At 37.7% G+C, this 21,069-nt stretch overlaps 1 protein-coding gene across 3 annotated transcripts in view; it reads right to left on the bottom strand.

Annotated features, from left to right (window-relative positions):
• Nucleotides 1-238: 238 nt before the first annotated feature.
• Wdr44 (WD repeat domain 44) overlaps nt 239-21,069 on the bottom strand; it is an 88,740-nt gene continuing 67,909 nt past the window's right edge. For 2 of the 3 annotated variants that reach the window (XM_040744535.1, XM_040744536.1), the window contains 8 exons: nt 18,639-18,752; nt 12,281-12,403; nt 7,522-7,713; nt 7,262-7,363; nt 6,945-7,060; nt 5,817-5,944; nt 4,253-4,387; nt 239-1,280 (listed from right to left, as the gene is read on the bottom strand). In XM_040744535.1, coding sequence (XP_040600469.1) covers nt 1,186-1,280; nt 4,253-4,387; nt 5,817-5,944; nt 6,945-7,060; nt 7,262-7,363; nt 7,522-7,713; nt 12,281-12,403; nt 18,639-18,752 — 1,005 coding nt within the window. In that variant the 3' untranslated portion in view covers nt 239-1,185. The remainder of the gene's footprint in view (nt 1,281-4,252; nt 4,388-5,816; nt 5,945-6,944; nt 7,061-7,261; nt 7,364-7,521; nt 7,714-12,280; nt 12,404-18,638; nt 18,753-21,069) is intronic. The other variant, XM_040744537.1, reaches the window with a different exon arrangement.

Below are 21,069 nucleotides of genomic sequence, written 5' to 3'. Positions count from 1 at the left end.
AAGACAGTTTGTCATGTAGAGTACAGGAGAGTGAGAACAAGGGGCGAGGGGAGGAGGAGAGAGCACTACCTAAAGAAAGAGGGCAATGCAGGGGAAGTCTGAGGCAGATGACAAGCATCTAATACATACCTTAGGGACTTAAGATCTGTTTGCTTAAAGTTAGTTTAAGACAAAAGTTTATTTTTCTTGCATCTCTTGGTTTACTTAAGTCATCTAAAAATAATTCACTTTTAACAAATGTTGATGACCAACTTTAATGATACATTTTCATTTTCAGAAACATATGCAAACCATCAACAACATTACCAGGGTTCCATTGTCCCAGATGTTATTTCATTGGTACATTACATTGGTATTTACAAAGCCTTTCAAATTCAACAACACAAAACAAAACAGCTTAATTTTTAAAAACTACAATGCTTTAAAAAAATGTAAACAGTTCATTTTTACATTATTGTAAAAAAGAAGACTCACTCCTTAATGTGGCTTATTTTTAACTGAGCAAAGCCTGGTGCTCATGGATAAAGAAAAGAATTCTTTACATAGAAACATTGTGCTCCAGTGTGGCAAAGAAAAAATTATATATATACACATACAAAGTAAAGAATAAGTCCACAATTTAGATCACAAAAAAAATCTTGTCCCCAAATTGAGAAATTTATAAAAAACCATTTATACATGGTTACTGACCTATTGAAAACCTATATAACATTTTCAAAACAATAATCAGTCAAAAGATACCACGTTTCTTAAAAACAAAATTTTGTGCAAAAAAATTTTTAGAGCTAGAAACAAGACTATCACCCAGTAGGAGGCCAAAAGAGCCAATGAAATAATTTAACTTTGTTAGATTTAGTGCATGTAACCAAAGGCACGCACATGTGATTAATATATTAATATCTTTTCATGCAGAAACCTGTGCATGTTTATAATTATATAACAAAACATAAACATAACAAAACATAAACTCTATGCTTGGCAATGTTAATCTAGCCACATTCTTTCTAGTCTATCAGTTTAGGGCTTCCTAGATCACTAACACTGCCTCTCAAAAATATATATTATATTTGGACAACTTTCAATAAAAGTTATAAAAGGATGTTAGCCTGAAACACTATAATACTTTTCTCATTTCTGATACATATAGAAACTTACTGATATGCTTATTTTAAATATAATTTCAAATTAAGATACAGTTTTCCTTTTGTTAATAAACACTTTGATTGCTCCAGTGAAGTCAGCAGAGAGAAGAACTTCTGTGTTATCTGTCTTCACAATACCTGAAAAGCATGAAAAGAAAGCTATTAGTTGATGTTAATTCTTAAAGGACTAGGAAGCCCATTGACACAATACTACATGTTCATGACCCTGTTTGGTGGTAAAGATTGTTTTCCAACTGTCTGTTTTCTGGATTTCTCTAGAATTCTTACATTCTCTGGTACCTTTCTGCTTGACTAAAGCTCACTTCCATGTTCTTTTCCTGTCTTAGGGTTGTTACAATTCTTTGTAGCCTGAATGACTAAATTCCTCGAAGGTAGTCTAGGCCTCTAAGTCATCTAATGCTTCCATTTCAACCTGAGGATTGAACTAACTGCTGAAGAATGTTATCAGCTGGGCAATTCTGCTGTTAAGAGGGGTCTCTAAGATGACTGATAGGCTGGCTGTACCACAAACACAGCGAAACTGCCATGAAATCAGTACATACATTTGCTCTGTGAATGCTGACCACACTCTGCCTTTATGGTCTATACTGAATGTCTTAACTTTTACATTTGCCAGTGGTATAAAAACATCTGACAAATTCTGTGCTACCTAACTTGATTATATATAGACTAAAAACTGTAGATGTAAGAAGCCCTGATTACTTAGGGATAAAAGGATGTGAATTGTCATTGAAAAATTGGGTACAGGACGAGTAAGGCATAATATTTTTCACTCTAGGTTTGTTAATGCCATCTTGTGAGTCTTTGAACAGTCCTCACAATCCTTCTGAAATATCTTAAAGGTAAGCAGTGCATCAGTAGTAAAGGATTTAGAGACATGAGAAAAGCAGGAGAAGAAAATGAAATTCTTTATTGAGACTCAATAATAGTGCCTGACAATGACTGGAAACAATCTCAGCATTAAGCAGGTAGGGCAGGGGTTTGAGGAGGCCAGCCTCAACATATAGTGAGTTCCAGGTAAGCCTGAGCCACAGAACGAGACTACTATATTACATTGTCTTTAATTCTTATTACACAGGGTAAACCACATCACCCCAACCTGGGGTGGGACGTAATTCAGGAAAGCCCAAACTGTCAAATGTCAGGAATAAAGAGAGAGGGCCACTGGATGTGTTTTATGGTCCCATACCCTGAGTTACCAGTTTAATCTTAGGTATACCTAGACAGGTAAACATTTGGAAATACTCCATTAAAAGCTGTGACTCTTCAAAAGGAACTAGAGAGTTCATGGGGCCTTGTTAATGTGATTCAGTTTTTGTGTTTGTTTGTTTTTTGTTTTTCGAGACAGGGTTTCCCTGTGGCTTTGGAGGCTGTCCTGGAACTAGCTCTTGTAGACCAGGCTGGTCTCACAACTCACAGAGATCTGCCTGCCTCTGCCTCCCGAGTGCTGGGATTAAAGGCGTGGGACACCTCCTCCAGCTTGTGAAGGCTTTTAAAAAATATACTATACAAGCCGGTCGTTGGTAGCCCACGCTTTTAATCCCAGCACTCAGGAGGCAGAGGCAGACAGATCTCTATGAGTCGGAGACCATCCTGGTCTACAAGAGCTAGTTCTAGGACAGCCTCCAAAGCCACAGAGAAACCCTGTCTCAAAAAAAAAATGTATTGTACATCGTCTCCAAGTAGGCATTTAGTAAAAGCTTAATAGCTGTGATTTGGGTTGAAGAAAGTGCTAGGCTGGAATTCAACCTTGTTTCTTATAGTATTCGTCAGACAGAATAGCACATTAAATGGAATGGATAGTATAAATGACATCATTGGGACAGTTAATTGAAGGTGCCTAAGAACTTTCCAGCAATTCAAGTATTTTAAAAGGAAGCACGCGCTGAAGCCAGGCACGGTGGCCCACACTTTTAATCCAAATATTCAGGCAGGCAGAACCCTGTGACTTCAAGGTAAGCCTGGTCTACAAAGAGAATTCCAGGACAGTCAGGGCCGTTACACAGAGAAACCCTGTCTCAAAAAAAAAAAAAAGAAACAAAACAAAAGCACCCTCTGTATATCCTATTTTATTGCTGTGATTTTATGGCTCGGTAAAACGTTTGTCTGTAGGGTGCAAAAATTTTTAAGAAAGTATTCTAGGACTGCTTTTCCAAATACAGTTTATTTTCTCTAACCATTGGTCCATGTATGCATGTTCTTAAAAACACTCTTAAGGACTAGCAGAGAATATTTTTACATAATTGCTTGGTATAGTTACTCTTAGTTTCGACAGTTTCCTTTCACTTCCTAGCCTGAGCATCTTAAACACCTGACATTAATTCCAGCACTTGGGAGGCTGATCTCTGTGAACTTAAGACCAGGCTGGTTTACAAAGCAAGTTCTAGGCTAGCCAGGGATACACAGTGAGACCCTGCCTCAAAACAAATAACTAAATAACTGAAATTACCACTCATTCTCAAAGCAAATGCCAAGGACGACACACGCAGGTACCTATATCAAGATGGTAGGCATCTGTAGAAAGTAGAGCCTCACTTTCATCTGAATCATTAGTTCAGGCAGCAAATGACTGTTTAGCACTGACTAAAAGCAAGCAAACACTGCCTTAGGAACTGACAACACAACATTAAATAAAGCACTTAGAGTCTCGGTCGTCTGTGTCATAGTTGATTTAAGTTATGTTTATAAAACCTTGTTCTCATTTAAATTAGAGTCTATCACTTATCCATAGGAGTGCATGTGATGATATTCTAAGTAGGTCAGAGTAGTCTTTCCTTCTATCATGTGGGTTTTGGGGATCGAACTAAGCTGTCAAGGTTGGCAGCAGGGGCCTTAACCAGCTAAGCATTCTTGCTGGCTTCATTTTGGTTTATCTTCAGAGAACGTTGCCTGCAAAAATGATGAACTCCCAATTTTCCAAAATTCCTAGATGAATTCAAAAGTGTAACACTTGCAAGAAACACATTGCTGGAATGCTCATAATGGGTATCTAACAACTGTTACATTGTACACAAGAAATGTTTTTATATGCATAAAATCTTATGATGGCTAGAAGAAAAAAAGAGGACAAATAAAATACAGGCACTTACCAGTAGATGTGCCTTCCAAAGCTTCAGCATCTTCACTTTTATCAGTCCCTTCTAATTTTTCAGATTGCACATCCAAGGATAACATCAAACTTGGGTTTGGAGCAAAGATGGCTGATGTAACAACTGCATTATGTGCTGAGAAAAAATTTATTTCAGAGTAACTGAGAAATTTTATATCAAACATCAAGACAAAATGAGAATATGAAAAAGATATTTTAAAACATATCAGATTAATTTAAAACCCAGAAGTACTTTTTTAAAAAACCTGTCTCATTTAGGATCTGTGCTTCCATACTTTTCAAATTTTAGGTCAGGATAATTCTTTGTTGGTATAGAAAAATGAGTCTCCTATTGAAACACAACCCCTGATAATTGTTAAACTGCCAATATGTCTCAATGAGGCTGTGCCTTGCTCTAAGTTCTTCCATGTCTTGCTCTGGGTGGTTCCACATTACAAAGCAGATTTTGACTCCATTTTGAATAGAAATGCAGAGGCAGGATGACTTTATGTCTTATTTGTACACATAGACACCATCACCCGTCCAGCACCAACTACAAGCATAGACTGGTATGTTATGAAAGCTACAAGGGTAGCACCTACAAACTCATCAAAGTAAACTGGAAGCATATGACTACAGGGCTTATTAAAAAATATATCAGAGGAAAAATGGGTCCCAGAACTTAGTGAACACACTGAAAGGTGGGATACTCTCATCTGGACCCTATAAAAAGATAGAACCTATCTATCACTTTAATGGCAATGGTTAGGAAGCCAGTGAACTGCTATCTGACCAGCTTGTCTATGTCAAAAACAGAGAACCCCTAATTGTAAGCTTCAGCTCAGCTTAGTACCCTTACTGGAAGCGTCCCACTTGAATTGCCTGCCTGTCACCTGTTGTTCAGTTCTGCACTTTCAGGGTTTGCTCTGTTGAGCCTCCAGAAGCTCTTCCACTGTGTTCCTTAATGTGTTATCCAACTGCCTCAGTGACTCCGCATTTATCTACCTCTGCCCCAGTAAAACTTCCTTGAACTCTGTGACCTCTTTAACCCTTTTGTAGCCACTCTATGAGCTACTAATTACTGTGTCATGTGCAATGTGTGGTGTGAAACTAACTATTAGTAATTAAGATTGGAAAAGGGTCAGCGAAATGGCCCAGTTGGTAAAGTTCTTGTCACACGAGCCTAGTGACCTGAGTTTGAGCCCTGAAACCCATGGTAGAAGAACACTGACTCCACAAAGTTGTTCTTTGGCCTCTATACTTTCTCAGTGTCCAGTGTGGAACTATACCACCCATACTAACCCCACACAAGTAATAATTCTTAAAAATTTGGTCAAAGGAATCTGTCTTGGCCAAAGGCCAGCTATCAAAGTAAACTGGGACTTCTTGGGAAATTGCAGCCAACAAAACTGTTGAAACTTGTGAGTTTATTGTTATTCTACAAATTCTGACATAGTGGAAAGACATAAATACATCCATCTATGTTTCCGGCATAGTGCGGTCACAACAAATCTCTACTCCTTTATAATAAGGCACATACATATAAGTAAGCTGCATTTGCTTACCTTTAATACCTTCCCAGAAGTCATTACGATCTCTCCTGACTGAAGTAAACTTGCTTAGGTCATGGTAAGTACTCCAGATATAAACATATTTATCTTCTGAACCGCTAACGAGGTAAGTAAAGTCATGGCTATATTTGAGCAGGACAGGTCAAAAAATAAACAGAAAAAAAATCAAGGTTTCCTTCTATCAGTGCTTCCTAATTTAAAATATCTAAAACAACATCTGAGGGAGACTCTTGAAAACTAGATCCACCTTTTATTCTGAAGATTCTGAAGGTATGTTGATGCAGAGCCAGGCTTTCTTGAGGCTACTGCTCCTTGCTCCTCACTTGTTCTAGCTCTGTTATTTATAATGGCTATACAATCTCTCGAGATAACCAGGCTAAACTTTTCAGACACAGGAATGTAAGCTGTTGTTCACATTTTGAAGATTATTAGTGCTGAGGACCCAACCCAGGGCCTCATCATGCTAACCAGGACTCTACCAGCATTACTACTTTTGTCAAAGCTCTGGTAATTGTGATGTGGGTTAATCCACTCTAGGAGAACTAGTGAGTTAAAGAACACCAGAAGCAGAATAGTTCAGCAGTTGAATGGCTGGGTAATTACTGGGCACTTCAAGAAGAAAATAACTGATTTTTGAGAAGAATTGATAGCAGGATTAGAAAGAAGAAAAGCTAGGCAGGTAATCCTATTTCAGGACAGCTTACTGATCCCAAATTAAGAACTGAAATGATAATGACACAGTACTTTACTTTAGGGTGACAAAATGCTTTCTTAGCTCCAGCACCTAAAGGGATCAAGACAATATGTATGCGTGTGGCAGTGGTGGTGGGGTGGAGTGTCTGTTAAAGGCTTATATAAAAGTTGAGAAGCAAACATTCTGGAGCTAAGAATCTCTAAGCATGTCTCTGACAACCATGATTTTAGGCCAATCATTTAATGTTCTGGGTTTTGCTTTATTTGAAAAACAGGGATAGTTTTCTCACCTATCATGCAGGTAGATAAAGTAAGCACTGCATGATGATACCGTGTGATACGAGTTGTAAAGACTTAGTAACCTTATATAATGAAAAACAGGAAGCAAAGGAATGCCATACTTTGGGGGATTTCTCAATGCCAATTTACCTGAAACTTGCTTTGATCTGGCTGCTGCTATTGACATAACCCTTATACTTCATGGACAATGATAGGTCTCTGAGATCATATAGTCTGATTCTGGAATCATTTGAGGTTACCAGTATCTAAAAGTAAACCAAAAACAAAGTTAAAAATATCATCTTTTAATCTAAATGAATACATAACACCAGAAGGTGTTAAACACCAAGTAAATAAACAACACAACTATAAATAGCAGTATTCCCCTATGTTATTGCCCAGATATTAATAGTAACTTTCAAGAATCAATACAAAGTGTGGAGAGATGGTTTTGAATACTATAATACCTTATTTTCTCCAGGTAAAGGTTCAATGCCAGTAATTTTTCTTCCAACCTTGTTGCGCCCTCTAGTAGATCGTACATGTATTTGTGTATGGTATTTCAAATGCTAAAACAAAATAATAAATTAAAAATATCAGAATTAGAAGAAGCTCAAGGATCATTTGTTTTAAGTCTCAGATATTACCATTTTTGCCCTGTCTTATAGATAAGGCAGTTAAAGGCCAGAGGGTAGAAATAACTTGTCTGAAACTACAAGTTTCTTACCTCTGTATCATAGAAAATACATCTACCATCATATGTTCCAATTACTGCATATTTGCCATTCTGACAGAAATTGGCAGCTGTGATCAATTTTGTCTGACCATCTACTTCATTCCATAAAGCCACTTTTTTGTCAGGTATATTCCATAGGCGGAGCTTTCCGTCCAATGATCCACTGAGAAAATACCTGTCATCCTAAAACGGTGGTAAAAGAGATTGCTTTTATTTTTACAGTAGGGAAACCTCAGCTAATTAACAATTAGGTGATCAGAAATAATATTCAAAAATGTAATCTTACTTGAAAAGTATGCTACTGTTATTTTCTTTTTATTTTGAAGGTTGGGTACTAGGAAGTCCAATCAAGGCCTCATACATGAAAGCAAGTAATCTATTAGTAAGCTACATTTATACCTAGCCACAAAGTATTAGTCTTCAAGCAAACATCATTTTGTGTACTAAAAATGACAACAATTAAACAAGTCAGCTTTCAGGTCAGAGAAACAGAATTTGAATCACTTCATCATATCCTTAAACTTATTCCACGGTATAGATGTTACTATAAATGTTGGAGTAAGCATCACATGAAATAATGTTCTACAAGTTTAAGAAATTCTGGAATGTAAAAACTCTACAGGACTCCCACGGCTAAGCACTGAGCTGAACTCAAGAAATCCAGTGACAGAGAGGGAGGACTGATGACCAAAGGGATTAAGACTGGGCTAGTTTAACCCCCAGAAACAGCTGACCTGACAAGGGTTAGCTCTTGAATCACAGGCTGATGCCTGGGAATTCAGCATGGGACTGATCAAGACACCCTGAACGTGGGTGTCAGTGAGGAGGCCTAGGTAATCTATTGGGCTTTGGGTAGTAGATCAGTATTTATCCTGGGTATACAAATGGACTTTGGACTCCCATCCAACAATGGGAGATGCACTCTCACCCTGAACTCTTGGGGAAGGGTCTAGGCCCTGCCCTGGATGAAATAAAGACTATGGACACCCCCATGGAGGGCCTCACCCTCCCTGGGGAAATGAGGGGATATTGGGGGGGGGTTGGTGGGAGGGCATGGGAGGAGGGGAGGGAAATGGAGAGGGACCTGGGATTGACATGTGAAGCAACCTTGTTTCTAATTTAAATTTAAAAATAAAAAAGAAATAAATCTGTCATAATACAGTACATATCTGAATATGTACATCTTCAGATAAGCATGAATAGAAACAACTTGCTATAAAAATCTATACAAACCTCTTTAATATGAACATTTGCTTAAGTGCAGCTGCAGTTGTTTACACTAAACTGAATTAAACATGTAAATTCTCACAAAAAACTCTATAGGAGTCTTAATTAACCTGTATTTTGAATCTCCAAAAAGGGGATAAAATGGGCAGTGGCTTTTAATTTACTTCACCTTGGACTTTCTTTGGGTAGACTTTGGGAAACACTATCTTATACCACTCATGCTTCAGGGACATATGTAAAATTGGGATACAAGGCTAACACCAGTTACAAATTGAACCTGCTTTTTAGGAACTCTGATACTGAATTGCAGATTAGGAGTTCTACATCTAATGAATTTGGCTCCATCCTAGGCATACAGCAATGTCAGCAGATATTTCTGATTGTCATAGTCTAGTACAGGGGAAGATGTTACCACTGTAAATAGAGGCCAGAAGTGCTACTAATCATCCTACAATATACAGACAGAATATCTATTGACAAAATGTCAATAGAGTCAAGGTTGAAAAATAATCTGTAATGGCTAAAATCAAAAACACCAATTGCAGTTTATGTTGGAGAGGATGTAGAAAAAGGGGAACACTCCTCCACTGCTGGTGGGAGTGCCAATTCATACAGCCACTTTGGAAATCAACATGGAGATTCCTCAGGAAAATGGGAATCAGCCTACCCTAAGACCCAGCAATTCCACTCTTAGGCATATATCCAAAAGATGCCCATTCATACAACAAGGACATCTATTCCACTATATTCATAACAGCATTATTTGTAATAGCCAGAACCTGGAAGCAACCTAGATACCCCTCAACTGAAGAGTAGACAGAGAAAATGTGGTACATTACACACGTAGTACTACTCAGTGAAAAAAAACAATGGAATCTTGAAATTTGTAGGCAAACAGATGGTAGTAGAAGAAACCATCCTGAGTGAGGTAACCCAGTCACAAAAAGACAAACATGGTATGTACTCACTCATATATGGATTTTAGACATGGATCAGGGGAGTGCTAGCCTACAATCCCATGGCCAGAGAGTCTGGGAAACAGAACCTTCAACCAATGACTGATGGAAGCAGATGCAGACAGCCACAGCTAAACACTGAGCGGAACTCAAGGAACCCAGTGACAGAGAGGGAGGACTGATGATCATAGGGGTCAAGACTGGGCTTGTTTAACCCACAGAAACAGCTGACCTGAACAAGGGGGAGTTCTTGGACCCCAGATTGATGGCTGGGAATCCAGCATGGGACTGATCAAGACCCCCTGAATCTTGGTGTCAGTGAGGAGGCCTAAGGCAATCTATGTGGCCTTGGGTAGTAGATCAGTATTACTGGTATACAAATGGACTTTGGGTTCCCATCCCACAATGAGGGATGCTCTCTCAGCAATTTTACTGAGGAGAAAGTTAGTGATGTCTCCTAATTTGAGGAAAAAGAAGAAGAAATGGGAAAATGACTGAATGGTGCATTTAAAAAGATAATGGGTAGTAAACAAATAGAGATGCACGACCTGACTAGAAAGGTAGCCAGCCATTCACCAAACTGGAGAGAAAGTCAATTTAGAGCCACTTATTTGAATCTGGCAGTAGTAGCGGCATCAATGAGTATTCTTCCTTTGTGCTTAGATCTGCAGAATCCAAAACTAATTCAGTTTTAAATATTTGTGGCTCTACATCATAAAGGTATAAGGTATCTACAATTCCATGTCAATTTTTTTCTCTTTGGTTGAAATAAAATTACATACTATTTCCTTTCTTTTTTCAAGACTAAATTTCATTATAAAGTCCACATTACCCTGAAACGTGTAGCCCTGGCAGGCCTCATGTTCATGATCTTCCTGCCTAACTCCTGACCGATGGAATTCCACACATGTACCATCATACCTGGCGAAGTACTTGGTTTCTAGGGGGCAGATATTAAAGGGCTTTCTAGATTGAAAATGAATAAAAAGGAACAACAATGTGTGCCATGATCAGCAACACATGTATGCTGCCTCAACTCCTCATAAAAGTTGAGGCAGGAGGATCATTTGAGGCCAGGATTTTGATGTGAGCCAGAGCAACACTACATAAAAGTTGGGTATGTCAGCACAAGTTACCCCAGTGTTGGGGCAGGGGACAAGACAGGTCATTCTGGAGAGCATGCTGGCCAGCCAGTCTAGCCAGAACAGTGAGCTCCAGGTTCAGTGACAGGACTCACAAAAACTAAGGTAGGTATGGAGACATGACTCAGCAGTTAAGAGCACTGGCTGTTCTACTAGAGGATACAGGTGCAATTTCTAGCATCCACAAGCACCTATAATTCAAGTTCTGAGGGATCCAACACCCTTTCTGACTTTGGAGGGCACCAAACACATGTGGTACACAGATACATATACAAAAATACCCATATACACAAAGTAATAAAAGTTTGTTATTAAAAAATAAGGTAGAGTATGATAGAGGAAGATAATCAATCCAATGTTGACCTTAGCCTCCACGAGTGAATACAAAGGCAAGTATATCCACATGTGCACATGTATACACACAAGTGTACACACATACAGATAAACATACACACACATATAACACACACACATACATACAATATTTATTAACAGTGTTTCAAGACCCTAAACATTAATTCAGGATATCATATAATGAAATTTGGTCATTACCCATTTCAGTCTTTTGTAGTTAGTCTCACTTCCACAATTCTCAACTATATACTTACCTTTACTATTTTACACCTATTGTTTCCTCCTTTTAGAAATGGTGTCTTGCCACATAGCCCAGCCTGGCCCTAAACTAGTGATCCTCCTGACTCAGCTTCAAGCAAGCTGGGATTACAAGCATGCACTACTATGTTTGGCTGCTACTTTTCTATCTCTATCTCCAATATTTCCCATCTTTAGTATATACTGTATTTATATTTCATGTGTTATTAAGGATTTGGGATGACTTTTTACTACTCAATTCCCATTTGTAATTCAAATTATTAGAATATTTCATTTCCAACCACCGACTGATTGATTGACAGGGTCCCATGTATCCTAGACTGGCCTCAAACTCTTGGTGTAGTCAAGAGTGACTGTGAACTTCTGACCTTCAATCACCATCTTCCCAGAATTGTGAACACAGGCATACATCACCACACCCAGTTTTTATAGTGCTTACAACTGAGCCTGGAGCTTCCTGCTCGCTAAGCAAATACCCTACTAAGCTACATTCTCAGTTCCTTTCCCCATTTTTTGAGACATGGTTTCTCTAGGTAGCCCTTGCTGTCTTAAAACTTACTATATAGACTAGGCTGGCCTCTAACTCACAAGAGATTCACATGCCTCACTTTCCTGGATGCAGGGATTAAATGCTTAGGTCACAACACCCAGCTCCCTTCCTATTTTTGAAGCAAAATGGGACACTAATTTAAGTTGTTTTCACTTATGTGTTTACTAATGATTTTTTATCCTATAGTCCCAACTGTTCTCCACAGAAATCAAATTCCTTCATCTCTATTTAGCATGGCAAAGAGTGTATAAATGGTTACTTACTCTTGGATGGAAAGCGATGGCAGTGACAAAATCTATATGTTGAAAACAGCAAAGGCATTCTCTTCTAGAAATGTGCCATAACCTGACTGTTTTATCCATAGAAGAAGAGAGCAGAAAGTAGTTCTATGGAGAAAATTGTATCAGTTACTTTATTACTGTAATACTTACACAATAAAATTTAACTAAAATTACAGTTTTTAGTTTTATATACGGTTATTGCTATATGCAGAATCATAAAAACATGACTGTTTCAATTTGCTTGAAAAATGTATTTTCTCAAATTATTATCTAGTGTATTTCACTGGCTCTAAGACATTTTAACATTACCTGTTGTCACATTACTGTGAATCTTACAATGTATAATAGGAAGTATGTTGGGTACTAGCACAGGATTAGGAATATTTTAGTTGTTTTAACCTGCACATGTTTAAACCTGTCTGTGAATATATGATATCTATTAATTTTATTATTTCAGTTTAGTTATTTTTCACACCAAAATCACTGGTGAATTCTAACGTACATGGATCCTAATTGTCACTTAAAATGTCTTCAAAAAGATTACTCTGTAATGCAGCATAGAAATGAAAAGTTATTGTGCTCCTGTCACACTCTAAGCAAGAAAATTAGAGAACAGAAACTGTCAAGTTTTTCAGAATATATCATAGAATTTTCTTAACTACAAGCAGTAGGGTAACTGACTTAGACATTATATTGGACCATTTACCATAGAACCAAGCACCTACCCATCAAAAGCTCATGGTTGGCAAAGTCTAATAACTTCTAAAACTCATCTATTTAAAGGGCAGAACTATATATTACACTGAATAAGAAGACTCAAAGGCACTCTAGTATTTTTTGAAATGTCTAAGATGACCAACAAATCAAGGTAGTAACACCATTTATTGAGTACATAAAATGTGCTAAAAGATTTGTTATTAGCACTATACAAAAACTCTCTGAGGTGGGCAGATTATTTTCACCTTGTTGACAACTGAGAGCAATGAAGCACAGAAAAAGCACTAGCCTAAAATTACAGTCTGTCAGTGCGAGAGTTAGGGTTCAAGAGCAGGTGGTCTGACTCCAGGTCTAGGCTCTATGTTTTGCAAGAGTGCAGAAAAACAACAATATGCTTTGTCTTTTGCTCAAAGTAGGTAAGAACACTTAATCTTTATCTGTGTGGCAGCTTGTAGATGTGGAGGAAAAAGAATCAGGAGTTCAAAGTTATCCTTAGCTACATAGTAATTTGAGGATGCCAGGCTACAAGAGACCCTGTTTTCAAAAATCATAAAAAATAAGCAAAAAGACTAATTGCAAATATTTATTTGGCTTATATAATAACTGTAATGAGCTATTCTATAAAACACATTACCTATTTTAAGTAGATGTTATACCTCATCATTAAAACATAGTCTTGGAGTCACACATGGTGGTAAAGAACTTCCAAGGCTCTAGGATTGACCCTCAGTATTGAGAAATGAAGAGGAAAAATTTTAAAGATTTATAATAGACTTTGGAGGTATCTAATAATAATTTTAACTTTCAAAGATAACCCAGTTCCAGAAAAGTTTTAATAAGCATATACAGTTTGCATTCTAACTTTCTGTTGGTTAACAGCACTAAACTTATGGCCCAATGCTCTTTAGTACTAGTTTTCTTCAGAGCTGGGGATGTAGCACAGTAGAAGTGTATGGTATGATTAGCACCCAAATAAGCCAGCCAACCAGCCAATCAACCAAACAAAATAACTCAAATAAAAATTGGCTTTATTCAGTTCTTGCTTTAAGCATATGATATATGATACATTCTGAAAATATTAAACGAATATGCTAAAGACACATTCAATTTTATTCTACTATGCCAATAGGTTTGGTTCAATAAATTCTCACCAGATGAATTAATTTAATTTTTATGTGTATGAATGTTTTGTCTCCATGTATGACGGTGCACCATGTTCATATCTGATGTTCATAAAGGCCAGAAGAGGGTGTTGTATCCCCTGGAACTGGAGCATATAGTTGTGAGCCATCATGTGGGTGCTGAGAATTGAACCTAAGTTCCTAGGAAGAGCTATTAATTGCTGAGCCATCTCTCAATCCCTGAAATAATTTCTTAAACTAATCACTGACGTTTGGTGCCACATAAAGTATATTCAAACTGGAATTCTGTATATAACTGTACTTATAATCCTTATATCAGAGAATACAGTCCTCTCATCTATACAATGAAAGATCCTTTTACTATACAGAATTTTTACTCTATGATATAATACTGTGTTAGCTGCCATAAACAAGTATTTAAAAAATAGAAAACTCACTACTAACAGAGATTCTGATAGACACTGAAGAGAAATAACAGTAAAATAAGATTTGACCACTACTCTTTAACAGGTAAATAAGATCTAGAAATCTATGGTGGTCTGATTGATAATAGACCCTATAGGACCATATATTTGAATGCTTGGTCCACAGTTGGAGGAACTGTTTGGGAAGGATTAGGAGCTGTGGCCTTTTTGGAGATGTGTCACTAAGGAGTGGACTTTCAGGTTTTAAAAGCCCAAGCCATTCCCATTCTTGTCTCAACATGTAAACACTTAGCTACTGCTCCAGTGCCATGTCTTCCTGCCATGATGATAATGGACTAAGTCTCTGAAACTGTAAGCAAGCCCCCAATTAAATGCTTTCTTTCACAAGCTTCCTTGGTTATGGGGTCTCTTCACAGCAATAGAAAAGTAATTAAGACAGTAGCAGTTAGGTCTTTCCCAGCGAAAAGCATGCCAATTTATTATTTACTACCAAATGGTCAGCCCTGAAAACATAACATACCAGTAACATATCGAGACGGTTGTATTTATATACTTAGGAACACACACACACACACACACACACACACACACACACACACAGAGAGAGAGAGAGAGAGAGAGACAGAGACAGAGAGACAGAGACAGAGAAAGTGAGACACAGAGAGAAAATGGAACAACAATAAAAGAAAAAAGAGGCCATGACTTTGAAAAAGAACAAGATGGGGGTGGTACATGGGAGGGTTTGGAGGGAAGAAAGGAAACAGGGAAATGATGTAATCTCAAAAATTAATTAAAAACCTGGTAAGATAGCTGATGGACCAATTCAGTGAAGCAAGTCTATACTCATTTTCATTATCAGGAAAGGCTGACAGAAGGATGCTCCTTCAGGAGGAAGCAGCATCAAAGGCACCTGATTCATGATGAGTGGGAAACAGCCCAATAAACATATTTGGATATAAAACAAAGGTAGATGCTGCCTAAGGAATAGTACCTAAGACTATCATCTGCCCTGCCCAATGCACGCGTGCGCACACACACACGTGAATAACTTACACAAAAATTTTCAAGGTGTTATTTATACCCTTGTTTTCTGTAGTTATCTTTTATGACTAGTTTTCATAATATCAAGAATCAGCAAGTCTCAGCTTAGAAATTGGCACCAGTCATAAAAGTTAAGTATGTAGAATGATACTAAATATATTTCTGGGACCTACAAAATTTGTAAAGAATGCAGGAAAGGAACAATTGATGTTTCTTAAATTTTTGCAATATATCCAAATACATCCAAAAATTTCCAAGTTCTGGACGCTAGCTTCTGTAAGGTGGTGAGCTACTGTGACATGGGAATGGGGCAAGAGAATGCTACTCTAAAGACAGGTTGTGTAAATTCAATTCCCTACTCCTACTCCTAGCAGCATGTTCCTTAACTCCTACAAATCTGCTTTTTCAATTCCTTGTTAACATCGGTGGTGTTACCTGTTTTGATAACACAAATAGAGAACACATGTAAAATACTTAAGTTTGGTGTCTTTGGTGCCTAAAACCTTCTACCTGGCACATTCATAGATCATGTTTTTATTTTTTTAGTTTTTATTAGTGTGTGTATGTGTTTATGTGTATAGGGGGTTATTTGCACATTAAGTGTAGTTGCTCATGGAGAACAAAGGTATTGTATCCCCTTAAAGCTGGAGTTATATGCAGTTGTAAGCTGCCCTATGTAGATGTTGGGAGCCAAACTTGGGACCTCTGTGAGGAGCAATATTCTGTCTTAATTGCTGAGTCATATCTCCAGGCCCATCCACAGGTAATGTTAATTGGGCATTTACTGTGTCCTAAGGAGGTATGTTAGTTTTTTACATTTTATTTTATGTGTATGAGTGTTTTGCTGTTTGAATAGTGCTCTGAATTGCTGAGGCATCTCTCTAGCCTCATGTAAGTGCTTTGCATTTACTCAGTCAATCTTTCCCTATAACTCTGCAAAGAAGCTACTTTTATTATGTCTGTTTTGCAGGTGAGGTATGGTAAAGTTAAGGAAAGTGGACAAAGATCACACAACTAGAAGGGGCAAAGTAGTTAGAATATGAATCCTGGGAATCTGGCTCTTAATTAGGTGCTTAAGTGAAGGGGGGAACAATGACCTGTTGAGTCTGTTTAGTGTCGTATCAAAATGCAATTAGGTAAGAGGAATACACTTCTTGTATTCCATAGCACAGGATGGTGTCTGTAATTTATAACAGTTCATTGTAGATTTTATAAATAACTAGAAAAGAGGAATCTGAAGGCATTAAATTGAAAATGGTAAATCTTTAAGGAGGTAGAGATGTCAATTATCTGAGTTTTAATCATTATCTTTTGTATACACATTATGTACTCAATATGTGTAACTGTCACATGTCAACAAAAACATAAACCTCTTTATTTATACGTAAAAAGGTTCTTGGGTCATGGAGATGACTCAGAGGTTAAAGGAACTTGCTGTTAAGTCAGATGACCTGAGTTCGATCGCTGGGGCAGATGTGGTAGGAGAGAACTGACTTCCACTTGTCCTCTGGCTTCCATATGAACACCTTGGCACATATGTCCACATATATACATAAACAAACAAACAAATAAATAAATGTGATTTTAAAATTTGAAAAATAAAACTTCAAAATTTGTTTTCCAAAAATGGCTCTGTTCCCATTTTGTGTTCATTCATGTATGTGTATGTAAGTGTGTGTGTACGTGCATGTGGAGATCAGAGGACAACGTTAAGTGTTGTTCTTCAGGTGCTGCTACTTATTTATGAGACAGGGCCTTTTACTTGAACTTTCCAAGTAGGCTAGGCTGGTTTACCAGAGAGCCCCGTGGGTCTATATGTCTCCTCCTATGAGTGCTGAATTATAATGTGTACCATTATGCCTGGCTTTTCTCTTTTATTGTGAATTTTTGGGATCAAACTCAGGTCCTCAAGTTTGCAAGATATTTGGTTTAAAAAAACAGACCACCAGAGAAATAGAGAGAGAGAGAGAGAGAGAGAGAGAGAGAGAGAGAGAGAGAGAGAGAGAGAGAGAAATTGATTGAGATTATGACAGGTTATATAAAAACCCAGAACACCTAAAGAGAATCAGCAATTCATAAGCAGACTGACTCAAAGGTGGTGCATAGCAGGCAATGTTGACCGAAATCTATAATCCTGGTACTCGGCAGGCGAGGTGGAGGTGGAGGCAGAGGCAGGAGGATCTCAGTGAGTATACTGGGTCACAGAGTGTCAGCCCACCCTCAGCTACAGAGACTCAGTCTCAACAAAACAAACGAGCAAGCAAGCAAGCAAGCATAGCTCAGGTGCAGCTTGATTTAGTTTGCCAAAATACACCATTACCATCTCTGTGCTACAGGAGGTTTTTCTGACATAATTAAAATGTATAGGTACCATTTTTGTATCCCTGGTATTATTGTCTAGTTAATCAGCTCATTATTCTCAAGTCAATGTATTCAAATACTATTTTCTCTCTTAAATTTTAAATATATTTTAGATACCGATTACTGACAAGGCTTAAGGTACCAAGCAAAAATGCTAAGGTGTTTCATATTTAAACACCTTATTTAAAATTTGAGACATCTTCAATTTTTAGAAAAAGTATTGAGGTATTCAGTGGCAAAAATTGTCCCTTTACTGCTGCTATGATATTGATCTATGGGGAAAATACCACAAAGTGAACTTTTAATGAAAAATGAATAATTGCATGAAGGTAGCAAATTAGTCCTAAAGCAGGCTTAAAGATGGACCCAATTTGATCTTTGTAGCTGAAGTTATATCCATTTTGTGAAGGATCATTTCTCTCTGAAAATCAGTGCATACGAGAAGCAAAATGCAAATAATACATAGATAGATCTAAATTGTTAAGTGATATTAACACTTGAAATTACTCTTTGTAGAACTCAGATAAGCTATAAATAACTTTCACAAAGTTGAGAGCCTATACTTGTTAGTGTAATAATCATACAAATAAAATATTTTAAAATCCTAATGTAAAAGTCATATGGAATTAATGCATGATTCAAATAATTTCTTACCTTAGACCATGAAAGATCAAGGAGATCAGCAGTATGTCCTTTATATTTACAAAATGGTCGTTGCCGAAATGGTGCATTTTTGTCATCCGGGTCTTCGTCAGTTCCACTACATACCTTGTTAGACATAAAACAAACTTTAAAACTGAAATGTAATGCTATCAAAATAAGAACTTCAGACTTTTCCCATCCACCTGTTCTCTCATCAATTTGTATGAGCCCAACTGAGATCTCAAGCCACCCAAAGCAGACTCCCCTGTTGATGCTGTTTACTACTTACCAACTTTCTCTTTCTCCATGCACTAACATATTAGGATCACTTCTCAGCAATACACCCTGCTATCATACTCTTCCCTCTCAAAATGAGCCCTTTCCTTAGCATGTGTTTCTTCAGAAGTGGGGCCAGCTCAAGGGGTTGAGTCATTACTAGGCTAAACTAATTTAAGATTAGCTTACTCCATTTCCCAAGGATGACTAGTCTAGCCACAGGGTGTGTTCATCAGAGCTCACTTAAGAGACTTCCCCCTTTTTGCCTTTGAACATTGTTTCCGTGTGATATAGAAGACAGTAGCTGCCTTTTTACGATCACAAGGCAGGGAAAAGCCCAAGGTAAAAGAGTAAAAAGCAAAGTTTGTGGGACTCAGTGTTCTTGATAATACTACTGAGCTAACTAACCCTGAGGAACCTTACCTCTAGACTCACTGCCTCATTATTTAAGACATCTTACTTATGTTCCTGTTATTTGACAGAAGCATGTAGAAAATAAGTGCCATATATTCATGCTTTGTGTATTCATCATCTGAATGAATCCTAGCAACTCTTTGAAATAAGTGCAACACTATGAATATGGAGACATTAAGAAAAGTTCTGTAGGTCCAAATAATACATTAGAAGGTCACATAGCCACCTGTGAACAAGAGAATCAAGGCTGAATATAAGTTATCCAACTTTTTTTGGTTCATTGAGACAGAGTTTCTTTGTGTGGCCCTGGATGTCCTGGAACTCACTCTGCAGACGAGGCTGGCCTTGACCTCACAGATATTCATCTGCCTCTGCCTCCTGAGTGCTGGGATTAAAGGCGTGCGCCACCACCTCCTGGCAGTTATCTAACTCTAAGTCCAGATTTATTTATCTCTCAACTGCTTCAGAGCATGTAGCATGAAAAGAAAACATGGAGTTCCAGCTAACCCTATTTAATGTTTAGGAGAGACTGGCTAGGATGAGGCTAAAGGCAAAACGTCCACAGAACTATGAAAAAAGAGTAGCTTAGAAAGGTACTGTGAGACCACTTCATGAAGGACCTCAAACTTGCAGCTCAAAAGTCTTGGACTATAAGGCCTCGGAGGACCAATATAGACTTCTGAAAAGGAAGCCAGGTGTTGGTGGCTCACGCCTTTAATCCCAGCACTCAGGAGGCAGAGGCAGGCGGATCTCTGTGAGTTCGAGGCCAGCCTGGTCTACAGAGTGAGTTTCAGGACAGCCTCCAAAACAATGCAGAGAAACCATGTCTTGAAAACAAACAAACAAAAAAAGTTGACTAGGTCTCATTTATAATGTCTTGTACTCAATTAACATTGAGGGAGAGGAGGCTAGACAGTAGTTATGAATCTTTAAGCTGCTAAAAATATACAAGACAGTCTTATGCAATCTAGGTGGTCTTTCAATAGCGATAAATACCTAGAAGCTTTATAGTAAGTTAAACTAATAAATACAGAAACCATTTTCCCCAAAGCAAAGCAGTTAAAATTGTCACTATGCATTAGTGAGTGAAGGCTTTAGAGAAAAAGTGGCCCATGAATAATGGGCATAGTTTGAATAGAAAGAAGGGAGACTAGGAATATCCAGGTAAGGGAAAAACTTAGAATAAAAGCACAGAAACAGTATTTCAATGCTGACTGCACATCTACTACAATTAGCATGGAGTAAGATGTCAAGGATTAGTCCAAAGCATAACTATAAGGAAGACACGGTAAGCAATAAAAATGTAAAACTACATATGACATAGTATTAAAACACACTGAGTAATAATTTTGCCTCCTGAATTTAGGGAAACTAATAAGAGGACATAAGATATTTGAGCTGAATTCAGACAGGGCATTCTGAACAAAGCAAACACATGGGAAAAGATTTCTATGTGAAAGAGTATTTAGGACAAAGACCAGCATGGAAAGTAGAACTAACAGATACCAGAGTATTTCAATTGAGTTAAAAAGGCAATATGACGCAATATTAAGAAGTGTCCTGGGCTGGAGAGATGGCTCAGAGGTTAAGAGCGCTGAATGTTCTTCCAGAGGTCTTGAGTTCAATTCCCAGCAACCACATGGTGGCTGACAACCATCTACAATTCAATCTGGTATATATGTAATAAATAAATAAATAAATAAATCTTAAAAAAAAAGAAGTGTCCCTTTACACATGAGGAAGGGCCTAAGTC

Source organism: Mesocricetus auratus, unplaced genomic scaffold (assembly GCF_017639785.1).
Source record: "Mesocricetus auratus isolate SY011 unplaced genomic scaffold, BCM_Maur_2.0 Super-Scaffold_100003, whole genome shotgun sequence".
NCBI lineage: Eukaryota > Metazoa > Chordata > Mammalia > Rodentia > Cricetidae > Mesocricetus > Mesocricetus auratus.
The sequence above is the reverse complement of the archived record's forward strand: the minus strand, read 5'-3'. Positions and strand labels throughout refer to the sequence as shown.